This window comes from Podarcis bocagei (assembly GCF_964188305.1).
Source record: "Podarcis bocagei genome assembly, chromosome: 8".
Classification (NCBI taxonomy): Eukaryota; Metazoa; Chordata; class Lepidosauria; order Squamata; family Lacertidae; genus Podarcis; species Podarcis bocagei.
This window is the reverse complement of record NC_138133.1, coordinates 59836943-59861127: the sequence shown is the minus strand read 5'-3', so window position 1 is coordinate 59861127 and position 24185 is coordinate 59836943. Positions and strand designations below refer to the sequence as shown.

At 40.8% G+C, this 24185-nt stretch overlaps 1 protein-coding gene across 4 annotated transcripts in view; it reads left to right on the top strand.

Annotated features, from left to right (window-relative positions):
• Positions 1-24185, top strand: part of STAU2 (staufen double-stranded RNA binding protein 2) — a 146300-nt gene that overhangs the window by 73373 nt on the left and 48742 nt on the right. For 3 of the 4 annotated variants that reach the window (XR_014010631.1, XM_081204620.1, XM_081204621.1), the window contains exon 13: positions 13138-13251. Coding sequence is in view for 3 of the 4 variants with exons in the window: in XM_081204620.1 (XP_081060746.1) it covers positions 13138-13251 (114 nt within the window). In the remaining variant the exon portion in view is untranslated. Of the gene's footprint in view, positions 1-13137; positions 13252-14997; positions 15070-17197; positions 17237-24185 lie in introns of those variants that run through there. The other variant, XM_081204622.1, reaches the window with a different exon arrangement.

Here is a 24185-nt window from a genome sequence, read left to right as displayed (position 1 = left end):
TCTTATTGTTCAGGTTTAGGATTATTATTTAAGCCACTTGCTTGGAGGCTTATTAAACAAAATGAGCTGCACATAAAAGAAGCGCTGCTATTTTAATGTTTACTTGCAATTTTGTTCATTGCTTCATAACTTAAACAGAAAAAAAGTTTTTTAAAAGCTACAGTGCAAATAAAATACCCCAAATCATTTGGTTACATTGAAATAACTAGTGGAATTGGTTCTACATGTTGATGATTTATTTTAAAAATGTTATAGACTATTTTTTCAAAGTGCTCCGGGCAGCTAATAGTGAATATTACTTAACTTGTCCAATCAAACTATAGTTTACTAGGAAAATTAGCTGGAGTGTGTTGCGAAGGGTCAAATGAGATGCAGCAGGGCCTATGGAACGTACTGTGGTGGGGTTTCACATTCCTCCCCTTTTGTTGGAGGGTAGATTGCATTCCCACTCTAGATGCGAATGATACAAACATGTGCATAAAATACACATGGGTGTTCTGTGCACTGACTTGATCAAAACTTTACAGTAAGTATCCTGGAGGTCAGGATTGTAGTTCTTTGGGGTGGGGGTGGGGAGAGTGTAATAAGGGTTAGAAAAACCCATCCCTATACTATACAGGAAAGTATGGAGGCTAAAGGGGGGCATTGTTTCCACCGCTAAACATGCTCACCCCAATATTTAGCAACAAAGTGCTCAGGTTTAAGGCTAGCAGACAGCTCCAAGCCTAAGCTCTGTAGCACTACATAGGAAAGCAGGGGGAAGTGTCAGGAGGGTAGGAAAGAAAAAAAACCGTCATCCCTACAAAACTTTTGTTCAGGTTAGCTGGAGCCCTGAGTTTTCATGTTAGAGACCAAGGAAACACCACACATCCCCATGGTTTTTCTGTATAAAATTCACATTTTCAAGAAAAGGTTTGCAGTACCAATTCAGCAGATTTCACTGAGTAAAGCATCTGAAATCTGTTATAGTAATTCACTACAAAACCTGGTATCTGAAGTTGTACAGGTATAAACCCGATCTGGCAATCAGTTCAATAAGATATGGTGATGTGAAGGGTACAGATGGCCTTGTGTAGAAGTTTATTTCAAAGAGTTCTGGCTGATTGATTTCCCCCACCCCACCCCTGTAAATTAAAACTGGTGCACTTAGATGGTGCATTATTGGATCAGTCTTCCAATAATTGTTTTTAGATATGCACACAAATGCAATTTGTATTTCTTTGTTTGGAAGACATCCATGGGAAGCTCAGCATTTGCATTTCCTTTGCTCCAAATTAACCTCATAAGTGGAATATAACCAGCACCTATCAGAATTTCCTTCCCCTTCCTCTCGTCTCCCCCTCATTTGAGTATCAGGAAGTATGACCTTCTCAGAGGTTAAGACTAGTGGTAATCTGTGAATAGTTAAGTAATTATTTACAGTTCTCCACCTGCAGAGATTATTTTCATATGTATAATGCATGCAATGTGCCATATAGTGCAACTACTACGTTTGTTCTTTTTGTACCTCTCACCATTGTTCTTTAGAAAATGTAACATCCAGCTCTGGCACACTTCAGAATAGGTCTGCTTAAGTCAATATCACTTCTTAGCTCAAAAGTGGCAGGAGTGTAAGAAGATAGTTGCTGGATTAGCCCAAAGCTCTACTTAGCCTGGGATCTTTTACATAACTGTAGGTAGTTCAACATGGTCTGGAAAAACAGTGTAAAGAGCAAAAAGTGGTAACCTTGTGTTGTTTTAAGTTGTGACCTAGTAAGCAGGTGATATTCACTGTGGAGTATGCCCACCTTTTCTGAATCTGGAAAATAAAACATTTTTATATTGCATGAAGGCCTAGTTCTACAATGTCTTACTACATCTGAATTTGGCCTAAGATTCAATCCATACATGCACATTGTGCGTATGAACAGATCACACTATTTCAGCTCTTTCTATTTCACATTTGTGGATTTCTGAGTGTCTTCCATCCAGGTGCTCTTGGAGGAAACTGATATTCTAGAACTTTCTCAGTCAGGGTTTAGGCCCAGTTTTGGCACAGAAACTGCTTTGGTTTCCCTGTACTATGACCTCTGTTGGGAGAGAGAGACAGGTGTAATGTGTCCCTGTTAATTCTCCTTGGTCTCTCAATGGCTTTTGATACCATCAACCATGGTATCCTTCTGGAGCTGCTGTTTGAATTACGGGTGGGTAGAAGTACTTTGTGGTGGTTCCGTTCCTACTTGGATGGTCGTTTCCAGAGGTTGATGCTTAGGGAGTGCTGTGGAGCTTTCAGTGTGTGGTTCCTCAATTGTGAATAATCAGCTAATAAGTCAAGTAATGTACATGCGTATAGTGATCCATATTTTCTTTAATTACTCCTCACGTTTTATGTTACCAAAGCATTAGAGAGTTAAAGCATCCATAGTTCTGCAGTTTGAGATTTATAAGACCCTTCAGGTATTACATTGCTGTTTAAAGTGGAATTTATGGTTGTTTGTACCCAGTGCCAGTAGCCTTGATTCCTGAGGCTGGTCAGGAAGTTGGCTTCTTTCATGGGTGTGTGGGAATGCATTTACAAATAGATGTTGCTGTGTATTTGTCTGTTAGCACACAGAGGAAAGATTATCAGTCCCTTGTACTTCATCTAACTGGGTGACCAACACCAGGAATAAATAAATAAATTGTGGAGCATTTGTCTAATCAATCATCTGGCTCTAAACTTTCCCCCCTTTAGAACCTTCAGTATAAGGTAGCATTTGACATGTGTTAAACACAGTGTTGTATCTTTCCCCCATGCTTTAGCTTTGAAAAAATAGGTGCTATTCAGAAAGGAAATTGGGTTCTGTTAGATGTTTACAAGAACAGTGAATCTCTTTGGACTGATTTTGAAAGATGCATGAACTCAGTGCTGTTTGCTTCTTACGATACAGATAAACTTAAGCAGGAAGTATCACAGAGCAGTGCTGTTGACCCTCTGAAATCCAAACTTCTGCAAAAGGAGTAATTACCATAGTTTTCCTAAGTTAATGAACTGAAAAGTAAGCAACATGCATATTTTTATTTCTATGTGGCAGGGACCTGGACTTTCTGGTCCTGCGTTCTCTGGCCCACCTCCTCCATTTCCAGGTCCATCTGATATCCGCACACTGGAATGTCATGTTTATGTTCAGGCTGCCACAAGAAGAACTCAACACATGAATACTTCAAATGGATAATCTACACACACCAGTTTTGCACACCATGCACTTCAGTTTTCATGAATTGGCCTTTTCAAATGGATACCCCTATGCAAATGCGACAGATCCCTATGCAATGCACCAGCATTGTGTATGAGGCAGAAGAAGGAGAGTATTATTCTGGTTTCCTCCTGAAGACATTGTTTTGGTCTGCTTTGGGCAATGACAGCAAAGTATTAATGTATGTTGTGTGATATTATGCTGAGCAGTCAGTTGGTGAAAAGATAAAAGATAGCTGTTAAAAGGAAGAATAGGTTACCCAAAGCTTAATGGTACAAACAAGCATGACTATCAAACAAAGACCTTTGGGCATTTTTGTCATATACCTCAGGTTCTCTGCTGGACACACGTTGCATTTATTGCAGTGGGGAGGAAATCCTTAAATATACCAGTCATCTATGGTACCTCAGGCAAACTGTGACATTGATGTTATGTTTACTTTTTAAACATCTTCAGAATGTTGGCCCCACTTCACTCTTAACATATCTGATTCTCAGGTGCACACACCAGTCACAAGTGAACACTGAGGGATGCGTGTTTTTCAGCCTGTGGGTTCCATGAAGATTTTGAACTCTTTTTACTAAAGTTTCTCTTCTGTTCAATGCTGGATTCAAACTTCCATCATCCCAGTCAGCATAATGGGCTGGAAAACCTGGGGCTGAAAAGAATAGAATATGAATTGGTACAAATCCTGTCAGACTGAAACATATCCTAGTACAATTGAAACCTCGGAGGATTTGCCAAGTAGTTTTTCCTACCTTCTGCTGGTACCTAATGTGTGAACAATCGTAAGGCACAGTATGATTGCTGTGGAAGCATTTCAGTAGCTCTCTATAGCTTGCAAGTATTCAGATAGCTTGGCATCTTTTTAATAGATAAATAAAGGTCAAGTTACAAATATTATTTTCAATATTCTGGAATCAGAGAATTGGCGGCGGGGCAGAGAATGGGCATCCAGATTACCTATCCATTGCTGCCACTATGAAAAGCAGCAACTCCTTGTACTTAAAAGCATTGTAATACTTGACATGATTTTTTGTCTAAAAAATGACATACAGGGTTTTCGTGTTCTAACTATTGCCAAACAGGAAAAGCAAATGGCAGATGCATAGAAATGGCAGGATCATGTATAAGTAAACTCAGGTATAGGGCTGAATGAATGAAATGCTGTTGCCTTATTTTTTTACAATCCTACACATTGTAGCACATGCTTACAACTAGCCTTCTAGTTGGAGAAATCCAAACATTATTTTTAAAACCAGTACATTTGGTTTTTGTTTAGTTTTTTAAAATAGCTCTAAAGCTGTCAGGACCTCTCAAAATAATGTAACCAGCACTAAACAAAGCAGCCTGTGCTCCCTGCCAAGTTCTTTTAAGTAAATCCTTGATAAAGTTAGATGCCAACCTTACACTGGAGAGATGCCAAAAGTTTAGAAGGCTTGAGTTGCTACAGCAGAACTAAAAAAAGTATGGCACTCAATTGTTCGTAGCCTGGTGCTTAGTTGTTCAGGTTTAATCTGCACTTTGATTTTCCAGGGTAATTTTTCAAAAGAAAAAGTAGCGAGAAACACAGATTAGAAGGAAGAAAGTACCATTAAATGGGGCTGCCTGAAGTGAGAAATCTAGATTTACAGAGGGCAGATTTTCAGAGATGAGCTTCTGATGGAAATAAGGTCATTCTGACATGTAAGCACACAAGAAACAGCAGTATATTCAATATGAAACAGGGATGCTTTGCACGGATGGAAATAGCTGTGTTTTGTATGTGTCATGTTGTGAGGCTGTAATTGAATTAACACCATATTTTTCAGCAGTTCTAAGAACAAAACTTAGACTGATCAACACCAGTTGCCCATTGGTTTGAATGTTTCTGGATTTACTTGCACGACACACAGTCTTTTCTCCTCCTCACTTTGGGCAAACAACAGCTTTCATAACCAAGAAGAAAATTAAGAGCAGGTGTAAGCATATTTGCACTGACGCAGAAATCAAAATGTTATTTCAAACATGATTTCTTTTTTATTCTCCAAACCTGCCTTAATTCTTCACAGATATTGGATTCAGCTTGCCATAATTATTCAGCTGAAATACATACTTTCAAAAAGAAATGTTGTCTGTACCTAAAATTAGCAGGCTTTGAAACAGGTCTTGCTATTATCTCTTTGGTTGTTGTTTTTTATTCCCAAGATGAAAAGAATAGGAGATCAGTGTTACGTCTCTAGACATTCTTGGCAGCCTCTCTGTATTTTTCTTTTGCTGTGAAATCTAAATAAAATGTAGGGTTCTGTCTGTATGTACACCATCTAAGGCTGCAATCCTAACCCCACTTCCCTTGGAGTAAGCCCCATTGAATTCAGTAGGACTCATTTCTGAGTAGACAGGAGTTATGATTGTGCTGTTTGTTGTCAGATGACTCCATATGCATTCAACATAACTACTTAAGAGGTCCATATTTTTGAATAATTAGTATAAGTGTACCCTTTCACAGCTCCCGTGTTGCCCATTTTTCTACCCTTTGTTTATTAACAATGCCCAACACCATATTTTTGGCAACATTAAATTTAAGTTTAACGAGGGCTGGTGTGGGGTAGCAGTTAGTGTTGCATTAAGACCTGGAATACCATTATTTCTGGGGACCTTAGTCCAGTCACTATCCCCACTACCTCACAGGGCTGTTGGAAGGATGAAGCCAGGTGCAAATCATGTACAGCACCCTGAACCGATTGGCAGAAGGGCTGGATAGAACTCAGTTGGGATATATCTTTGGCCTCACTGCAGAACGGGGAACTCGGAACTCCCCACTCTAATTCTGCCAAAGGCTTTAATGCTCAAATCAGTGCATAAGGCACACTACAGGTTATAAGGTTCAGCAGGTATATAAGAGGTTCAAATATATAGCTAAGTGCAAGCTAGCACATTGATCCAACAAGCAACACCACCACCCCCTTAAGCCTTCCCTTTGAAGAGCATGGTGGGCACCGCTATTTTGCGGCAAGAGTTCCAAGACAGGGCAAGCAAGTGGGCACTTCTTTGAGTTGCTTGGCTCTGCAAGGATTGTTCCTTCTGGTGATGGCGTTTCTGTGTCCATGGAGAAGGAGGTGGAGTCAGAGACAGCTCAGCATCAGACTTGCTCTCCATTGCCTCACTTAAACAGGGAACTCCATTGCCTCACTTAAACAGGGAACTAACCTGAGGAGGTGCCAGAGGTAGCTGTATAGCATGTTGTGCTAAACTAAGATATCCAATGCTGTAGGGATGGAATGCTCTTCTGACCACCTGCTCAGTCTCTCCCCTAGATCTAGATCTCTATCTCCCAGACGGCTAGACCCCTGTTCAGGGCATCAGAAACTTTTGGGGGTTGCGATTCCACCTTCCCTACCCTGCTAGAACCCTCCCTAAGGTCCTGCAGCTCCAACTCTCTGAGCTCCTCCCATTGCTCCACAGGATCCGACCATCTCCAAGGGACTCTGGTTGTATCATCTGCAGCATGACAAGACCACCTTGGAGATTGTTTGAACTACTTTTATGAACAGCTAAACATATTGGATTTTAAATAACTGTCTAGTATAGCATTTCAAAGCAGTTCCCAGTGATCTGGAATTGCTAATGTCAGAATCCATTCATTCATAAATCCATTCTGTAAATAATAAGGTTTTGGGCCCTATAAAATTGATTTATCATTTTAATCACAGTCCGTACCTCTGCTCCTGCCAGCCCAGCTTCCTTTGATCTGTTGTACCGCTTCCTGGTTATCTCTCTGACCGTCAGCTCTTGTTTTAAGCAAGGTTAGTCTAATTCAGCTTCCCCCCTCCTATTTGGACATAGCACAGGGGTTGAAGTAACACCACAAATTAAGGACTGTCTTTCTTCCATCCTTAGCACTATTTATATAGGCATGCAGTTTTAATTAACTTGGTTGTGCTTACAACTTGCACGAGCACAGGCTTCATTTTTGTCCTAAGTACCTGAAGCAACCTTATCTTTTCCTTTATTTGCACTTCTAACTATGGTGTAGGAATTATATAATTTCTAGAGACAGGTTCTGTGTTGTAATAAGTGTTTAAATCCATTTTCCTGCAGCTAATATGCAGTTTTTTTGAGGCGGAAGCGTGTTATGAATGCTGTAAGGTAGAGTGTAGAGCTGTCAGTCTTTTCGCTGCTGCGTATCTTCCCCTTTCTATGCAGTAGCTACAATGGAAACTCTGCTCACCACTGTGAGGCAGACACAGCAATTAATGAACCTGAGGCGTACTAATCAAACATATGTTTTCTTGACACAATGATTGCGTTATATATCACATGTAAATGTTCAGGCCTTTATCTACTGTTTAATGATCTAGGAAGGGGTCTTTCTTAAATGTGGGTGTTTTTCATGTGTTCCTTAGACTTCTACCACAGGGGGTGAGCAGTTAGCCAGCTCCCCAGTGAGATTAGTAAAATACTATATTTAGTTGTGCCATAGATCAAGAAACTTCAGCATTGCAGGAAACAAGGTGTTTTTTAAAGCTATTTTAATGTGATATGAAGCCAGTTCAGCCTAAGATTTTTCCCCTTTATCTCTCACTACTTTTGAAAATTAGCATTAATTGTAAATAGTTTGAAATTACTTCCTTATATCTTATTTTGCCGTTTTCCTTCCACCATTCACGTAGCTCAAATCTGAAACATGTTAGCTGATGTGTTAAAAGTCCCATTGAAATGAGAGGGTTTTCTTAAGGGTGGCTGAATTATCTGCATAAGATTGAAGTCACAGCCTGTAGTGTTTATGTGATAATTAGCAAGTTTATATGACATGAGAATGATAAAGTTTGTAATTTAATGTGGGGTGGAGATGGGAGGAAGAGCCAGAGAAGTATGTTAGGAGAATTATTTCATGTGCAATAGGAAGGTGAAAGTAACTACAGTGGTACCTCTAGTTACGAACTTAATTTGTTCCAGAGATCCGTTCTTAACCTGAAACTGTTCTTAACTAGAGGCGTGCTTTCGCTAATGGGGTCTCTTGCTGCTGCCGCGCCGCCGGCACACGATTTCTGTTCTCATCCTGGGGCAAAGTTCTCACCTCTAGGTAACTCTTCCAGGTTAGTGGAGTTTGTAACCTGAGGCGTTTGTAACTCGAGGTACCACTGTATTTATCCCATGAGAGCAGTAAAGGAGAGATGAAGAGAAGGCAAATATGCTTTCATGAATTATAATAAGACAATGGGCTAATTCAGACATTAACACCAAACTATGATATCCTGCTAAATGAGCCTTGACGGAACTTTGGACTTCTCCATCCTTTCATGCACCATGATTGACTTAAACAGCTTTAGTTTGCTTCAAGCAAACTACCAGACTATGATTTGTATTTGACCTACATCCCTGGGCTGGCAACTGCTAACTGTGGGTTTTGCCATATTGCGCTACACGAGGGGAGGAGGAGTGTAAGAAGGGAACATGTGCATATGAGGGTCCTTGCAGCCTCATTCGTGTAGTACCAAAACATGGTTTGCCATTACATCTAAATCAGCTTAGGGTCACCATCTTATTCTTTATTTCCCTAGCCCCAAATGATGATTGGGAAGCTCACCTGAGGATGCTAAGATATAAATCTGCACCATTGCACGGCATTGTAGGACCCAGTTGCTGGATCAATGTTGTTTCCCATTGGTGCTGCTACAAAAATATTGCCGCACTAATCAATTGTTTAGGTTCCTGTTAAATATAAGGCCATGCGAAATTAATAAATAAAGAGCAGTAACAGGGACAGGCACTTTCCAATTCTTTGAATAAATAAAAGGGACCTTCCCTCCCTATCAAATGGCAGTAGCCTGTCAGTTGCAGAGATTTGTGCATTGCAGGACACAGGGGCATTTTATTACCAGTTTATTTCTGTCTAGCTTTCTGAAACTCCTGCTGGTGCTTTGAATCATACAGGGTACGTTTCAGGGTTGGATACATGAACTCCACTGTCACCCATGACTTTTAAAATAATTTTTTTAAGCTAATAAATGTTAAAGGAAGAAAGCATTTAACCAGACAGAAATGTGTTTTCAAACTGTGAACAGCTAAGCTTTGGTGTGGGAAAATCTCTTCACATAACTAGCTTTTTCTAATCTCGTTGGTATCTGGTTAATGGACGGCTAATGCTTTTTCCAATAGAGTGCATAAATTTTAATTATTTACAGCCAAGAGCAGTAAGTAATAAATGGCTGCCTCCTAAGAACAAAACTCTTCACCTACAAATCTTCTAATTCATAGTTAGTGGTAAGCATGTTTTCATTGCAGAGCTATTTTATTGCTTGGCAGGACTGGACTTACAGAAAGGTTTGTGTGTCGGCCATGTAACACAGCACTGCTAATGCTGAAGCCTGTGGTTGGGATATTTTCTCCTCATTTGCTGCATTTGCAAATAGGGTTTCTTCTACTGAAAATCGGGAACATACAAATACAGAATTGGGTCCTGAAAGCGTGGGGGGTGGGGGGAGGTAGAGCAACTAAAATGGAGCAGAGAGATAAATCAGATGGACCAGGAAAGGAAACTAACAACCCCAGAGCCAAGTGTAGATGGTTGGGTATCTTTTAAGACACAGAAACACTGAGAACTGTGGACAGAAGAGGGTGACATGCTTGGGAACCTCAGCAGGAAGCAGTTGGCTTGCACAGCTGTGGACATGTGTGTTTCAGAGCGGGGTTTAAAAAAAATTACAGGGCCAGGTGGTCTGAGTGAGGATTGGCCATTAGGCACAGGAACTCCAGGATCTAGTGTCTGGCAGTTAAGCAAATTCTGGTGTGTAAAATTAAGTACACATGCTGGTTCACGTAGATCTTCACTATTTTCAGTCAATGTATGACATACTGGCTTATTTCTTGAAACCCAAATTGCAGACTGAGGTAACATTTTTCAGACACCTCCTGAGATTCACAGTCATCTGTGTGTGATTTTTATTTTGTAGATTGCATTGTTGCAGAAATAAATTAGTGGTGATTTTAAGCATCTTTTTGACTTGTATATGTATATAGCCTCATGATTAAGATAGAAGGAGTACTGGTAACTTTGCAGCAGTATCAAACATTGTCTTGGCACATTTAAATTTCCCTTTATTTCTTACTGGCTACATGCATCAGGTGTACTATCACCAGTGTACAAAACTCCCATTGTTCTAGGTGCATTTTGTGACAAGGAGTTTCATTAGCAGTACTGCACCTAAGATCTCAGATTAAAACTGCAGAGTGTAGAAGAAAAGGGGGACCTTTTTCTGCCTCCCCACTTCAATCTACTCTCTGAAGACTGGAGAAGAGACCCTCTTAAGTATATTAGGGGTGTGGGCAGGGGAAGGACTAGACCATGGGAAAATTGAACATAATATTTTATGTTCATTCATTTTCAGCTGAGACAACTAGACATTCCGTTGTAGCGCCCATAACCTAGGTTTAAGGTGCCATTTAGCTACTAGATTTCATATCTCAGTTTCTAACACTGCCTATCACTGTCAGTTACTCACTAAATGAATGGGCACATAAGTTGATGTTGCTGAATGAAAAGCTTTGCCTGTCTGAGTAGTTGCTTTGGTTCGTGGACAATGCTAAGCCATGATTTGTTTAGCCAAAGTGTGTTTTAACTGAATGTCTGAACTCAGACCTGCTGACTCACCCAGGGTTGTTTTCTGGCAACAAACCACAGTGTGAAGCCGTGATTTGTTGTTGGCTTATAAACCCTGGCTTGCTTTAACTGTGGTTTGGCATTATGTCTGAACCCAGAAGATTTGCTTAATCATAGTTTGCTTGGTCCTCTCACTTCCGGTGCTCACCGAGCCTCAGAGATAAAATCATCTGGAAGCAAGCCAGGCTACAGACAAGCAAGCCCTTATTTGTATGTTCGTCTATAAGAAAAGTATTTCTGTTCCTGCACTTGAATGTGATTGTATTGTGAAAAACTATTACAAGCTGCTTTCAGAACCTCTTGGGATATAAAGTGGGATATAAGTATTCTAAATAAAGACATTAACTTATTTCCTGGAGAACATGCTGCACTTTACTCCAGGGGATATTTTTGTTGCTGTTTGAGGTTTTTCTTATGCATATGCTACAAGGTCATAATGTGTCATCAATATGCAATAAAAATGGATTCAAAGTGCTGCGTGGTAAAATGAAATATGGCCAGATCTGAACTATACACATACCATAGGAAGGAAAAAATAATACTGTGCTTTGTAATGGGTTAGTGATAGTGATAATAAATAATATTGACAAATAGGTCCTACAAGAAATTGTTGCAGCGTCAACTCTTCCTGCTAAGTATTCCATCCAGCTATGCCCTCTCCAAGTATACGCCATTCTTGTCCTCTTGGTTTTCCTGGTTGTCATTCCACCTGCTCTGGAACAAGAAAGATTCTGTGTCCCTAGAGCATTCCCAGTTTTCATTGGGCTGATGGTGTATCTCTCTCTCTCTCTCTCTCTCTCTCTCTCTCTCTGTGTGTGTGTGTGTACGGATGTGTGCATAATAACAGCAGAATTTGAGTATTATTATAGGGAAATCTGGTGGTGAAGCACAAAATAATGATAAAGTAATAGCTAATCCTTTTTAAAAGACTGAATATGAGAAAAAGATATACTAATATTTAAAGTACAAAATAGACACCAAATTCTGAGCCCTTGATACATGTAGATGGGAAAATGACAGATAATTCTATTTACCTGCATATAATTTGTTGTTGTTGTTGTTTAGTCGTTTAGTCGTGTCCGACTCTTCGTGACCGCATGGACCAGAGCACGCCAGGCACTCCTATCTTCCACTGCCTCTCGCAGTTTGGTCAGAGCCTGCATATAATAGAAACAAATTAAAATGATGTTTAAGGCTGTTCAAATGAACAGCTAAAACATGAGAGTCTAACTACAACATACTACACACATCAGAATGCCTGAAACATTTTTTTCTAATACAGTGGTACCTCAGGTTAAGAACTTAATTCGTTCTGGAGGTCTGTTCTTAACCTGAAAGTGTTCTTAACCTGAGGTACCACTTTAGCTAATGGGGCCTCCCACTGCCGCCACACCACCAGCGCACAATTTCTGTTCTCATCGTGAGGTAAAGTTCTTAACCCAAGGTACTACTTCTGGGTTAGCAGAGTCTGTAGCCTGAAGCGTCTGTAACCTGAGGTACCACTGTAACAGTAGAATCATAGAATTGTAGAGTTGGAACGAACCCCAGGGATCATCTAGTTTGATCTCCTGCAATGCAGAAATCTCAGCTAAAGCATCCATGACAAATGTCAATCCAACCTCTGCTTAAAAGCCTCCACGGTTGGAGAGCCAACCACCTTCCAAGGGAGTCCATTCAACAGCTCTCACTGTCAGAAAGCTCTTCATGAATTTATGTTTAGCTACGGAATTAAAATGCCTTCAGACCTCTTTTGATTATTCCGAGTTAAACCACTGTGTATGAAGTTCCTAAGTTTAGTATTATGTTCTTTTCTGGCAAAGAGCCAGAAGCAATTTAGCAGGCCTACTTGGTGTGCATGCGATGGGGCAATATGTGAAAGAAGCCGGAAGACTTCATCAAGTGTTGAGCGAGATACAGATCTGCACAATATTCAAACATGCATGCTGCACACGTACACTGGTGATCTCAGCTATAGTTAGAGAAACTGACCTTCAGCATTATCTGTTTTACTCAGGCTTCTCAAATCAAATTGTGCTAGCAGGGGTTGATTTGGATTTTCACAGATTTTTGCCTTCCACTTTAGCTTATAGTTAGCTAGTTTGCTTGAGCATGGCTTTTTCTCATTCCCCAAGTAAAGAGCCATAGCCAGGACACACTGTGAGGGTCAAGTTCTTCATTCCCTGTTATTCTTCCGCTTGTGTTGAAGTGGTGGTGGGGCTGAGCAATCCACACTTTGATTTGTTTCACCTTACCAAGATGATGTACTTTCTTCTGTTATAGGCACACTACAGTGACAGACAAAACGGCAAAGAATGCATGACCTGTTTGACACTGTCTCCTGTGCAGATGACTTTCCATGGTATTGGAAGCTGCATTGAAGCCAGCCATGACCAGGTATAAATAAGACTTAACTGATTGTTTATTTATTGTAATGTCTGTTTATTTCCACAAGCTACACCTAGGTTAAGCATTTGAATATCTTAAGCTTGTCTTCTGGGATTTCTCAAGAATCTGAAAGAAACAAGTTATTCTGAGACAATAGAATTGTAATTATTTAGCTTCTGTTTCCTCACAGTACATAGTAAAATGCCAAAACTATTTTCTTTCATTTGTCATAAAAGTGTGAATACTCTGCTAGGATTTGTACTGCTAGAAAAAGGGTTTATTCAAGTTTGGTGCATAGTGATGGGTATTTAAGACCTTTTTTAAAAAAATTAAAGAGGGGTGCATAATATGAAGCCTTTATAGCACCTAAACACAGCCTTGGACACTTGGTATATTCCCTAAAAACTCTTGATTTCATGTTAAAATGTTTCTGGCCCCCAAAGGCCAGGAGTTCAAATGTTGCTTTCCAACCGTCCTCTGTGCACAATGGGATAAAGAGCAGGCTCTGTGGCTTGTCCCCAGCTATTGCTAATTATTATATATACTTCTCAAGATAGAGGTTCCATTTTTAGCTATCTCAGAAAACAGCTGTTGATAGACATGTCACCCATTAAGATACCTAATTGTTTTGAATGCCATGTAAGCTAATAACTATCTCCACATCCTGGGGTAATGAATTTCATGTTGTTTATAATGTCTTGTCCTTCTATCTAGCCTGAATCTACTGCCAATTCTGTAAGATTCCCCATGCTCTAGTATGATAAAAGTGAAAATTCTCTCACTACTTTCTCCACATAATTAAAAATTGGAGAAGCCTTTTTTATATTTCCTCTTAGTTAAGTTTCCCCCCCCCTAAATGAAAGCCCCAACCACTTTAGCCATTACTTATAGGAAAGATTATTCACCTCCTGATCAACTGAGTTGTTCTTCCCTAGCTCTACAATATCATTGTAGCTACACCGTACAATTACATAATGACATTGTGATTCTTGCTGTTGATTCCTTTTTATGCCTAAAGTTTAGTACACCATTTTTTTCCATTGCCAAACATACTGAGACGTCATTTTCACATCTCAGTGATAGTTATTTATATTTTAGTTTTTTAAAAAAAATTGAACAGCTTCTTATGACCTTCAGAAGAAACTTTGGCTTCCCAGCCATGCTTTAAAAACAACAAAACCTGACTGCTGGTTCAGACTTAATGATGAGCCAGCCGTCCCTGGCTTCTTTCCCCACCAGGAGGAAAGGCAGAGCAAAGCTGGGGTGTTTGGGCTGTGTGCACTAGTGAATAGCTCATACATAATCTAATTTCTCCAACCATGATTAGTGGCCAGCATTATGTCTGAATGCAGCCAGTGACACCTTGTATGCAGATTTCCCCATGTTCAGAATGTATTGGATGTGGCTTTGATAATGTTAGAGTAAGTACAGCAAATATTTTGCAGTCATGTTGACTCACTAGAAGTTAAATTGTATAAAAAGCTTTTGACAAAGCTCACCTTTCTCCATGCAAAATTTGTCCCTCAATCAAAGCGTTCCTGTTATGATTGCCATCCAGTATGGTTTTACGTATGCCTAGTGCGTCGTGGTCTTTTATTTCTGCTTGTCTGCCATGTTCCTGGTATTCTTATATAGAAGCCATAATACACCAAGACTCTTCTTATCCTTTGTCTTCTGTTTCATATTAAGTTAATTTCTGCGTTACTTCATGTGTAGGAAATACATGACAGAGCATTTGTTTTTCCTTGGCAACAGCTGGAGCTTTTTCTGGCACACAGCATACAAAAACCATCCATTTGCGTAGAATTTAATACTTCATCCACACAAGTAAGTTATTAATTACATCCCATATGCAATTAGAATGTAAACCAAAAGGACTTAGCTAGACGGAGAAAGGAGAGAGATCTGCTACCACTTTGTCTCTATTCGCCTGCATATTAATGTCTAGGTAAGCACATTCATTAGTTGTTGGCAGCAGGGGCAAAGCACTGGTGAGGACAGGGAAATGCACAGTGCAGTGCCCTCACATCACACATTAGCTAGAAATGGTGTTACAAAGAAGAGGGGGAGAAAAACATTAGTGGCACCACCTAGTTAAGTCCAAGCACATCCTATGCGCACAAAAACCTTGAGTCTCTTTGCTCTAGGGTTGTTGTTTGTTTTACGAAGCAGAATTCTGCTTTGGGAATTTATATGATTGGACACAGCCATTGTGAGCAGATATATTTGCATTTTATGTTCCTTTGCCAGACTGAGCTCCCGGCTCCTATGTGGCAAAGCACTCCTGTGCAAGGGCTGTTGCACCATGGGGTAGGGAGGGACACAGTACTCTGTGGTGTTCTTGCAAGGCACTCTAGTACTGTGTGGTATCTTGTCCACAGAAGCTACAAAAACTGATATAAACCTGTTCTGAGCAAGCACCGTAACAGTTGGGAATGTAAGAGCGGCAGGAAATAGCTACAGTAATGCAAAGGCTAACAAGATGCAATATTACGTGATGGTACTGAAACACCACTTTAAAAACAAACTTTGATGACCCCAGCATATGCTGTTTGAGAAATAGTGTCAATAAGGGTAGTGTGTGTGTGTGTGTGTGTGTGTGTGAGAGAGAGAGAGAGAGAGAGAGAGAGAGAGAGAGAGAGAGAGAGAGAGAGTTTGTGTGTTTGTATATATCCAAGAATCGTTTTTTCAATCTTGATTCAATTCTTAAAGAACTGAAAGAATTATGAGAAAAATCTTTGCATTGGTTCAAAAAGTCAGATGTTTTGACTCTCCCTTTCTTCTGTCAACCAAGATCAAAAATTTTGGAAAAGAAAACCTGCACCCTCTGAGCATGAAAGGGCTCCTACAAAAAATAGGTGCTAATAAAGAGAGAGTAAGGGAAGGACACAAAGATTTAGCATTCAAAATGTGATGTCCATATTTTAGTAATTCCTGATTGATTGAAAATGGATACTCAAACATAGTTCATGGGCAACATCGTTTTAACGCCCCCTAGATAAGTAAATTAGTGGTTATACTTTCCCTCAGTGGCATTACCCTGTCTTCTTCTGATATTTATACTTCGGATAAGAAAAACTTGGCAAGTGTAAACCTTAGGGGACAATCCCTCCTTCTCTGTCTGCTGCTCTGTGCATTTCTCCCACCACTCAGAGTGCAAATTCCCACATGTGTAAATTCCCTTACTGTACACCTCTTCCCGATGCACATACCCGCTGCCACACACAGGCAGACTTAGCCTTCCTCTCAGTTCCCTAATAAATACTGTTCTGTTTACCTGGTTGTTTGATCTTGGTCAAAGCTAAAATATTTTCAGTGGTAAGAAGTATTACTTTCACAGTGTGTACTACCCGTTGCAAACCAAATTTCAGCTCTGCTGCTCGCTGATCCACTCTTTGTGCCTTTGACCTGTTTTTCTCTTGCTCAGCGAAGTTGCTCAACTACAAAACTAATTATATAAATAGTATAGAAATCTGTTCCACCCACAGAAACTTATGCAGCATTTCCTTGATCATTTAGCACTTACAACAATAGTTTGTGCATTTGCCGTGTAATAAATAATTGTTATCTTGCCAAGATCCTGTTTGCCACCCATTCCTTCCCCCTCCCCCCGTCACTAAGTGAAATTGCATGGCGCACGTCATGGGCTTACCCAGGACAAACAAGATTGCATGGCTCATGGATTACACAATTGTTTTTTGCTACACTGGTTCCACTTAGTGTGATGCACTCAAAGCCAACCTTTCTGTTATAAATAGGCTAAACATAAATCTCAGAATTTAGTAGCAGTGAACAAGTGCATCCGGCTTCAGCCATAACAACTACTTTACAGTGCTGAAACACAGTAAGAAACAAACAGCCCTCCCTCAAGAGGACTGGATCTCTTTTCAGAAACAGTTTGGCCAGACTGCTAGTCGTCATCTTCTTTCCTGAGATGCTCTTTCCTTCTGCCCAGGTTGAAGCAGATCAGATTGGATGAACCCATACAGAAGTCATTTCTCCCTATCTTCTACTGCAGTATTCTTCAATCTTTTCAGACCCAAGACCTGCCTTTGAACCTAGCATACATTTGGAGACATACTTTGTAATTTTTCACCCTATATTTGTGTGGTGGTAGATAAGGCTGCATCCCAGTAATGTGTCCCGGTCCAGCAGTTGAAGACCAGTGTTTTGTTATGTAAATCTAAAAGGTAAAGACCCTGGACAGTTAAGTTAAGTCGGATTGGACTATGGGGTGTGGTGCTCATCTCCACTTTCAGGCCAAGGGAGCCGGTGTTTGTTCACAGACAGCTTTTCTGAGTCATGTGGCCAGCATGAATAAACCGCTTCTGGCGCAACGGAACACCACAATGAGTGCCAGTGCGCGCAGAAACTCCATTTTCTTTCCCTTGCTATATACTTTACCTCAGATCTCTGTGCTTACTAAAATTCTCCTTAACGCCTGTCAAGATGACAGTGATGATGGAGCTACCTTGATTGAGGGCCCAGTGCAGCATAGTTTGGTTCCTTATGTATGGGCTTAATTATAGTTTTCATTCAGTAGTTCAAAAGATGCCACACCTCAACCCTTTTTGATTTCCACCCTAGAAACCTTTCCATAATACCCAGGTTATATGAGGAATTTTTATTTATTGAGGGTACATGCTAAAGAATCCCCCTTGTGTATAATTGAGCTCTCATTATGTAAATTGTTCATAACTCTGTAGTGTGTTGTAATGGGTGTTACTTACTTTGGAATGCTATAGCTTTAGCATGTTTCTTATTTCTGCTTTTTGGAACCAATAATCCTGTTTTGACAAGAAACAGTCTCAGGTTGCCACCTGATTGAGGCAGGTATATGCAGTTAGAGAGCAAATTGCCTCAACATGCATCACTTTGAATTGCATATATACCAGTGTTTTCTGTTATCAAATCCAAGTGCTACCAAACAATGACAGGCTGACTAATTATTTTAGTTGATACCCAAAGGCAAAACAACTAAATGCAGGAAACTTCAGTTTCTTTCTGCTGTAGAGTGGTTTCAAATGTTAGAAACAGGTGTGCTACAGGCATTTCTTTCTCTAATTTGTGACTTCATTTTGTAACTAGTCTCACTTTTTTAAAAACAACAACAGATAAGTTGTAAAATTCTTTGTAGCTCAGTTGGTGGAGCATGAGACCCTTCATCTCAAGGTCATGGATTCGAACCCCATGCTGGGCAAAAAGATTTCTGCACTGCATGGGGTTGGACTAGATGACCCTTGGGGTACCTTCCAACTCTACAATTGTAGGATTCTAGGTTATAAATTCACTTGTTGAGACTTCTTCACAATTAGCATTCATTACCCTTTGTAAAAGCAGTATGTGCATATGATCGTGTGCCATCTGGTATGTCAGAATCAGAAGTACCAATTACTGTAAACTAATCTAGTTCATTAATAAACATACAGAAGAATAACAAAAAGTCCATGCTTTTGCCATTCTTTAACTACCATGTTTATAATTCTGATGACTAGTTCTAGACCTGCTTCTCAGCTGCACAAGGATGCTGTGCTGTCTGAGTAGTAATAATAGCTATTATGAATCCCAGAAACCTTTTGCATTGTCACAAATACACGGCAGATGTAAAGCTAGCACAAAAGACTCCACCATAACTTGGAGGGGGGGGGGGAGATCTCTGGATGCTACAAACAGAGGAACCTCCTGTGTGTCATTCTTTCCTTGTCATGTTGACATAGAGGAGGAACTGAAGTTGTGAAGCAGGAGGGAGGCTGGAGCACAGTTTGTTCCACTGTTACCAATATCTGGCCGGTAAAGAAGTTGCTAGGAGATTGCTCATGCCAACAAAATTTAAAGCATCATAATTTAGGCTGGTGTTTAAAATTAAACTAGCGATGAAGTGGCCTCACCATGGGAGAAGCAGGCAGGTGGCTTGGAGCCATCTCCTCCTCCCCCTCAAGCCCAGGCCCCTCACATTCTCCAAAGCTTGCTGCCTCGAAACAAATTGTGTTACCAAATGCAGTTACTGTACCATTCACTTTGCCCCTCTTCTTAATCTTATATATCTTTTGAGTTGCTTTCCCAGCCTATTATGGGAGCTACCAGAACAAGTTACTACTACTACTACTACTACTACTACTACTACTACTATTATTATTATCACCATCAACATTATCATTAATAAGAATAAAACTGACAGACTGCTTGACATCTAACAAGAAATCCCTTCCCCGGATGTATCTTGTGTTGAGGGAATCCTAATCCCCATTCATCATAGGGAGATAAAGGCCAAGGGGCAAGACACTGCTCCCTCCACTTTGAGGTGAGGTTGTATGTTTGTTTGTTTTTCCTGATAGGAGTCTCCTGCATGGTACTGCAAGCCATCGATGAGGGAGGTGGGGCCTGAAAATAGAGCACAAACTCTGGCAAAGCAAATGTTAGCTGACAAGAAACAGCAACAAAAGAATCTGAGGAGCATATTGCTAAAAAAAAAAGAAAGCAAGCAAATAATTTAATTTCTTTAAACACATCAGTAGCAAGAAATGGACCAGGAAAACTGGAAAGTTTTAGTACTGCCTCACTGGAAAGATTGGTTTAACAAAATAATGGGATTTTGCTATGATTGCCAAATACACTTCTTATCTAAAAGCAAAAGCATCAGAGGATAGAAGGAATCAATTTTGGACAGTTCGTTTCCCTATATACAGTTGGGTATGATTTTTTTTTTATCATTCCTAAGCTCAAATGCGATTTGATTCCCTCCACCAGCTCCTCATTTTTCTTTTTCTGATATATATAATTCTGGAGGTTTTGTATATAATTCATGTATATAATTCTAATTTAATAGTAATAAGTGAGAAAAGGCTGGTATATATTGAACATAAGAAAAGGCTGATATAGATTTAATATAAGAATATACTAAATATAAGAATGGTAGATATTGAATTATTATGATGTTTATTTGTAAGGTTTTTATTAGGAGGAATATTGTTAAAATAAGTTAAAATAATACGTATTATGAAGGAATAATTATTATTTTAAAATTAATATAAATGAAAAATAATAAAATATGGTTCATTATATATTTTGTAGTTGGAATTTTAATGCACCCGCTACGAGATTGCTTTTGCAATGAAGAGTGGGCGTTAAGGGTTTTTAATTAAATAAATATACCATGTCAGTAAAATTGGCCTCCTTAATGGAGGACTGGAAAGTCGCCAACATAGCATTCACTTTTTAAAAAGGGATTGTAGTGAGAGATTGAAATTGCAGACCTGTTTGCCTTACGTCTCTTCCAGGTAAATACCGTATTTTTCGTTCTATAGGACACACATTTCCCCCTCCAAAAATTAAGGGGAAATGTGTGTGCGTCCTATAGAGCGAATGCAGGCTGCGCCGCTAAGCCCAAAGCCAGAACAGGAAGACAGAGCACTGCGGAGCACTCCGTCTCGCTGCTCTAGCTTGGGGATTGCTGCGCGCAAACCTCTGCAGGGCAGCGGGGTGCCTTCACCCCGCTGTCCTGCAGAAGCTAGCAAGGCTGTTCCCAAGCCAAAACAGCGAGACGGAGGGCTCCGTCTCGCTGTTCTAGCTTGGGGACGGCTGCGCGCAAACCTCTGCAGGGCAGTGGGGTGCCTTCACCCCGCTGTCCTGCAGAAGCTAGCAAGGCTGTTCCCAAACCAGAACAGCGAGATGGTGGGCTCCATCTCACTGGTCTAGCTTGGGGACGGCTGCGCGCAAACCTCTGTAGGGCAGCGGGGCGCTGCGCTCCAAAGGCTTCAGGGATCTTTGAGGCTGGCAGTGGGGGAAAGCAGCGCTTCCCCCCACCGCCAGCCCCACAAGCTCTGGTGAATGTAACTTGAACGCACCTTGTTTTGGAGGGGGAGAACAAGAAAAAAAAATTTCCCTGTTCTCCGCCTCCTATGGTCCGGTGCATCCAATGGAGCGAAAAATACGGTAAACACTGATTGTGTGTGGAGTGGCAGTGACTAACCAGGAAAGAGGCATTGCTGCTGTGTGGATGGCTCAATGAACGTCAGCACAGCGTGCAGCAGTGGGCGTGTTTTTTTCTTTTTTCTTTTTGTTTTTTAAAGGCAAATTCCATGCTGGAAGGTATTGAAAGTGAAATGGCCTGTATCCTAATGCCTTTATACAAATCTATGGCATGTAGTTTCATTTGGAAGATGGTGTACAGTTCTAGTTGCAGTTCAGAAAAAGGTTTAAGATAGAACTCAGAAAGGTCAGCCATTGAGGAAATGCTAAGGCATTTGGAGCTTTTTTACTTTCAGTGTTAAAAAAAAGATTACAGGGAAAACATGATTGGGATTTATATGGAGAAAATAGAGACAGCCCCCCCCCGCCCCTCCCCAAGATTAGAACTCAAGGTCACCCACATAAATTGATTGGCAGTAGATTGAGGGCTGACAAAAGAAACTAGTTTTCCAAAAATAGGTACTTAATTTATGCATTATTGCTTTCAAAAGATAAGATTAGATTACCTTTTTTTTTTTTAAGGGAACATGACAAATTCCTGCATGCTAGGTTTTATGAATGGCCTTTAACTATGATAGCTTAATGGAAGTACCAGATTCAAAGGTGGTAATACCTGTGGCTGGTGTGCAACATAATGGAAGGCCTATTGCCTACTGTGTCCTGCTTGTTGGCTTCCAGAAAGCGACTGCATAGCCACAATCAAAAACAAGATGCTTGTTTGGTGATCCTTTGGTCAGATTTATGAATTGTACTTTAAGCTTCTAGTTCATATCTAATATTTTGTTTTGGATTGAAAGATATGCTACCGGCTTACTTCATAATTTCTGCTTTATGGAGTATTATGTCCTTTTAAAAAAAAATCCATAGAAAGAGAGACATCTGCTCTCAAACCTTCCGTTTGTTTATTCTGGTCTTGTTTATGGCAGTGGACTGGATCACATATGCAGACTAGCTGCCTTTTTCTCAACATGATTTTTCTCCTCCATGTTTTGCTATCCTGCAGTTGGAAGCAGTGTCCAGGAAAAAATGTCCATGAGAATCCGGACGTATGGCAACCCACATTGGCAGTGATTTTTTGGCGATTTCCCTTAGAAATAGCGTTTTGTCAACGACTTTGGGCACCCCCCATCCCCCAAAAAACTCCAGAGTCCAGAGTCTCACTTTTTGAAATATGGCAACTAGAATGTGCATGAAGACGGCTATTTCTGTAGTTGTAGTGGCATTTTTTGTAGCTGCCATGATTGCAGAAATGACTACAGATGGTTTTTATAGATGAAGAGAGCATACAGTTTGCATTTGTGAACCAGCTCAGTGGTTTGGTGTGCTTTTCTTTCATTTTCTTCATGTTGCTCATGTTTGGGGAAGAAATGATCTAGCTTAAACAGAAGTGTATGAGGAAAAGGTGTGTTGTATAATTTGCTACACTTAAATAATAGCTTAGTGGAAGAGAAAATATAGCTACCCAGTCTTGGACACAATTGTAATTAGAAGATAGTTGGCTGGAGTCATTGGGCTACAGAGCACCATAGAGTTTTCCTGCCTTCCCTAAAAGCCTCTTTCAAGGCTAACTCAAAGATGACTCACATACCCTCCAACAGGGACATCCCATTCCATAATGATAATTTTACAATTTATACCCCACACATCTTACTGAGTTGCCCCAGCCACTCTTGGCAGCTTCCAACATACAGTGGTACCTCGAGTTAAGTACTTAATTCATTCCGGAGGTCCATTCTTAACCTGAAACTGTTCTTAACCTGAAGCACCATTTTAGCTAATGGGGCCTCCTGCTGCTGCCGCACCACGGGAGCACAATATGACATATGATCAGAAATATGACAGCATGTCAGCGCCCTTTAGGTTATACACTGTCTGGTGTTCAGGTCACTCTTGCCATTTGCAAAGCTAGTTTAGGAAACTTTGTCTGCACCACCTGAAGTGTTCTGCCAACTCAGCGTTCTTCTATATCTCTTCATCCTTTGTTGGGGTGGAGCTACTTCAAAATTTAAGTTTGGAACAGACGGCAAGAGGTTTTCATGCGGTTGTACTGTTTGTGGTGCACCAGAAAGAAAAATGAACCCTCCACTACCATTGTGATTCGAGGACCCGATCCCCGCTTGGGGAATAAAGACACGTGGACACAGTATGTAAGGTTAATGGGTAAGGAAAAGGCCACAACTTTATTGATTACAGCATGTGAGAAGGTATTGGCTTAGGCATTGGACCACGGAACATTAGACTCCACCCACTTGGAGAGGGGTGAGCCCAAAGGGGGTTTATTCACCAGAAGGTGGAGCCTGTTGATGCTAATACAGCTATAGGCTCTCTTCCTGATGTCACTGAGGGTCATGCCATGGCCCCCCGCCACACGGGCATCGGACAGGATCCACGACCGCCGGATTCCTTTAGCGGAATACCCAAAATTGTTGGGGAAGGCGATGGCCACACCTTGCCCCCCGAAACACCAACAACACATTCCAATGCCTAACCGCCAAATACCATGAAAGTTGTGATGGTTGCTACGAGGTAGGCAAAAAAATCCAAGAGGCCGGGCCAATTTAGCCAATTGGAAAAAACTCCTACCAGGCCCCTTGGTTAAACAGGGCGACCAACCAGAGGTCCATAGCAAAGTCTCAGGAAAAGGGGTGACTCGAAGAAAATGTGTGTGCAATGGCGGGGATGGCTGGCGCGGCCGCATTTGAATGGCAAGCCACGCCCCCGCCGGGCTTCCCTATTGGGTGCCCAACCGGGGAGGGGCGTGGCGCGCCAGCCCTTGGAGTTGAAGCAGGGGGTGGAGTGCCCCCTGCATGACGCGGGAATCATTTCCCGCTCACAACCCCTCCCCTCCGGGAGGAGGAGAGGCTTTACCAGATGACGTAGAAGGTAATAAGTGGGTCCCTTTGTGTAATCTTACTCAAAGCGTTTGTGCTCTCTCCAGGACTTTGTAAAAAGTTATATTTTTGTGAGAAACAAGA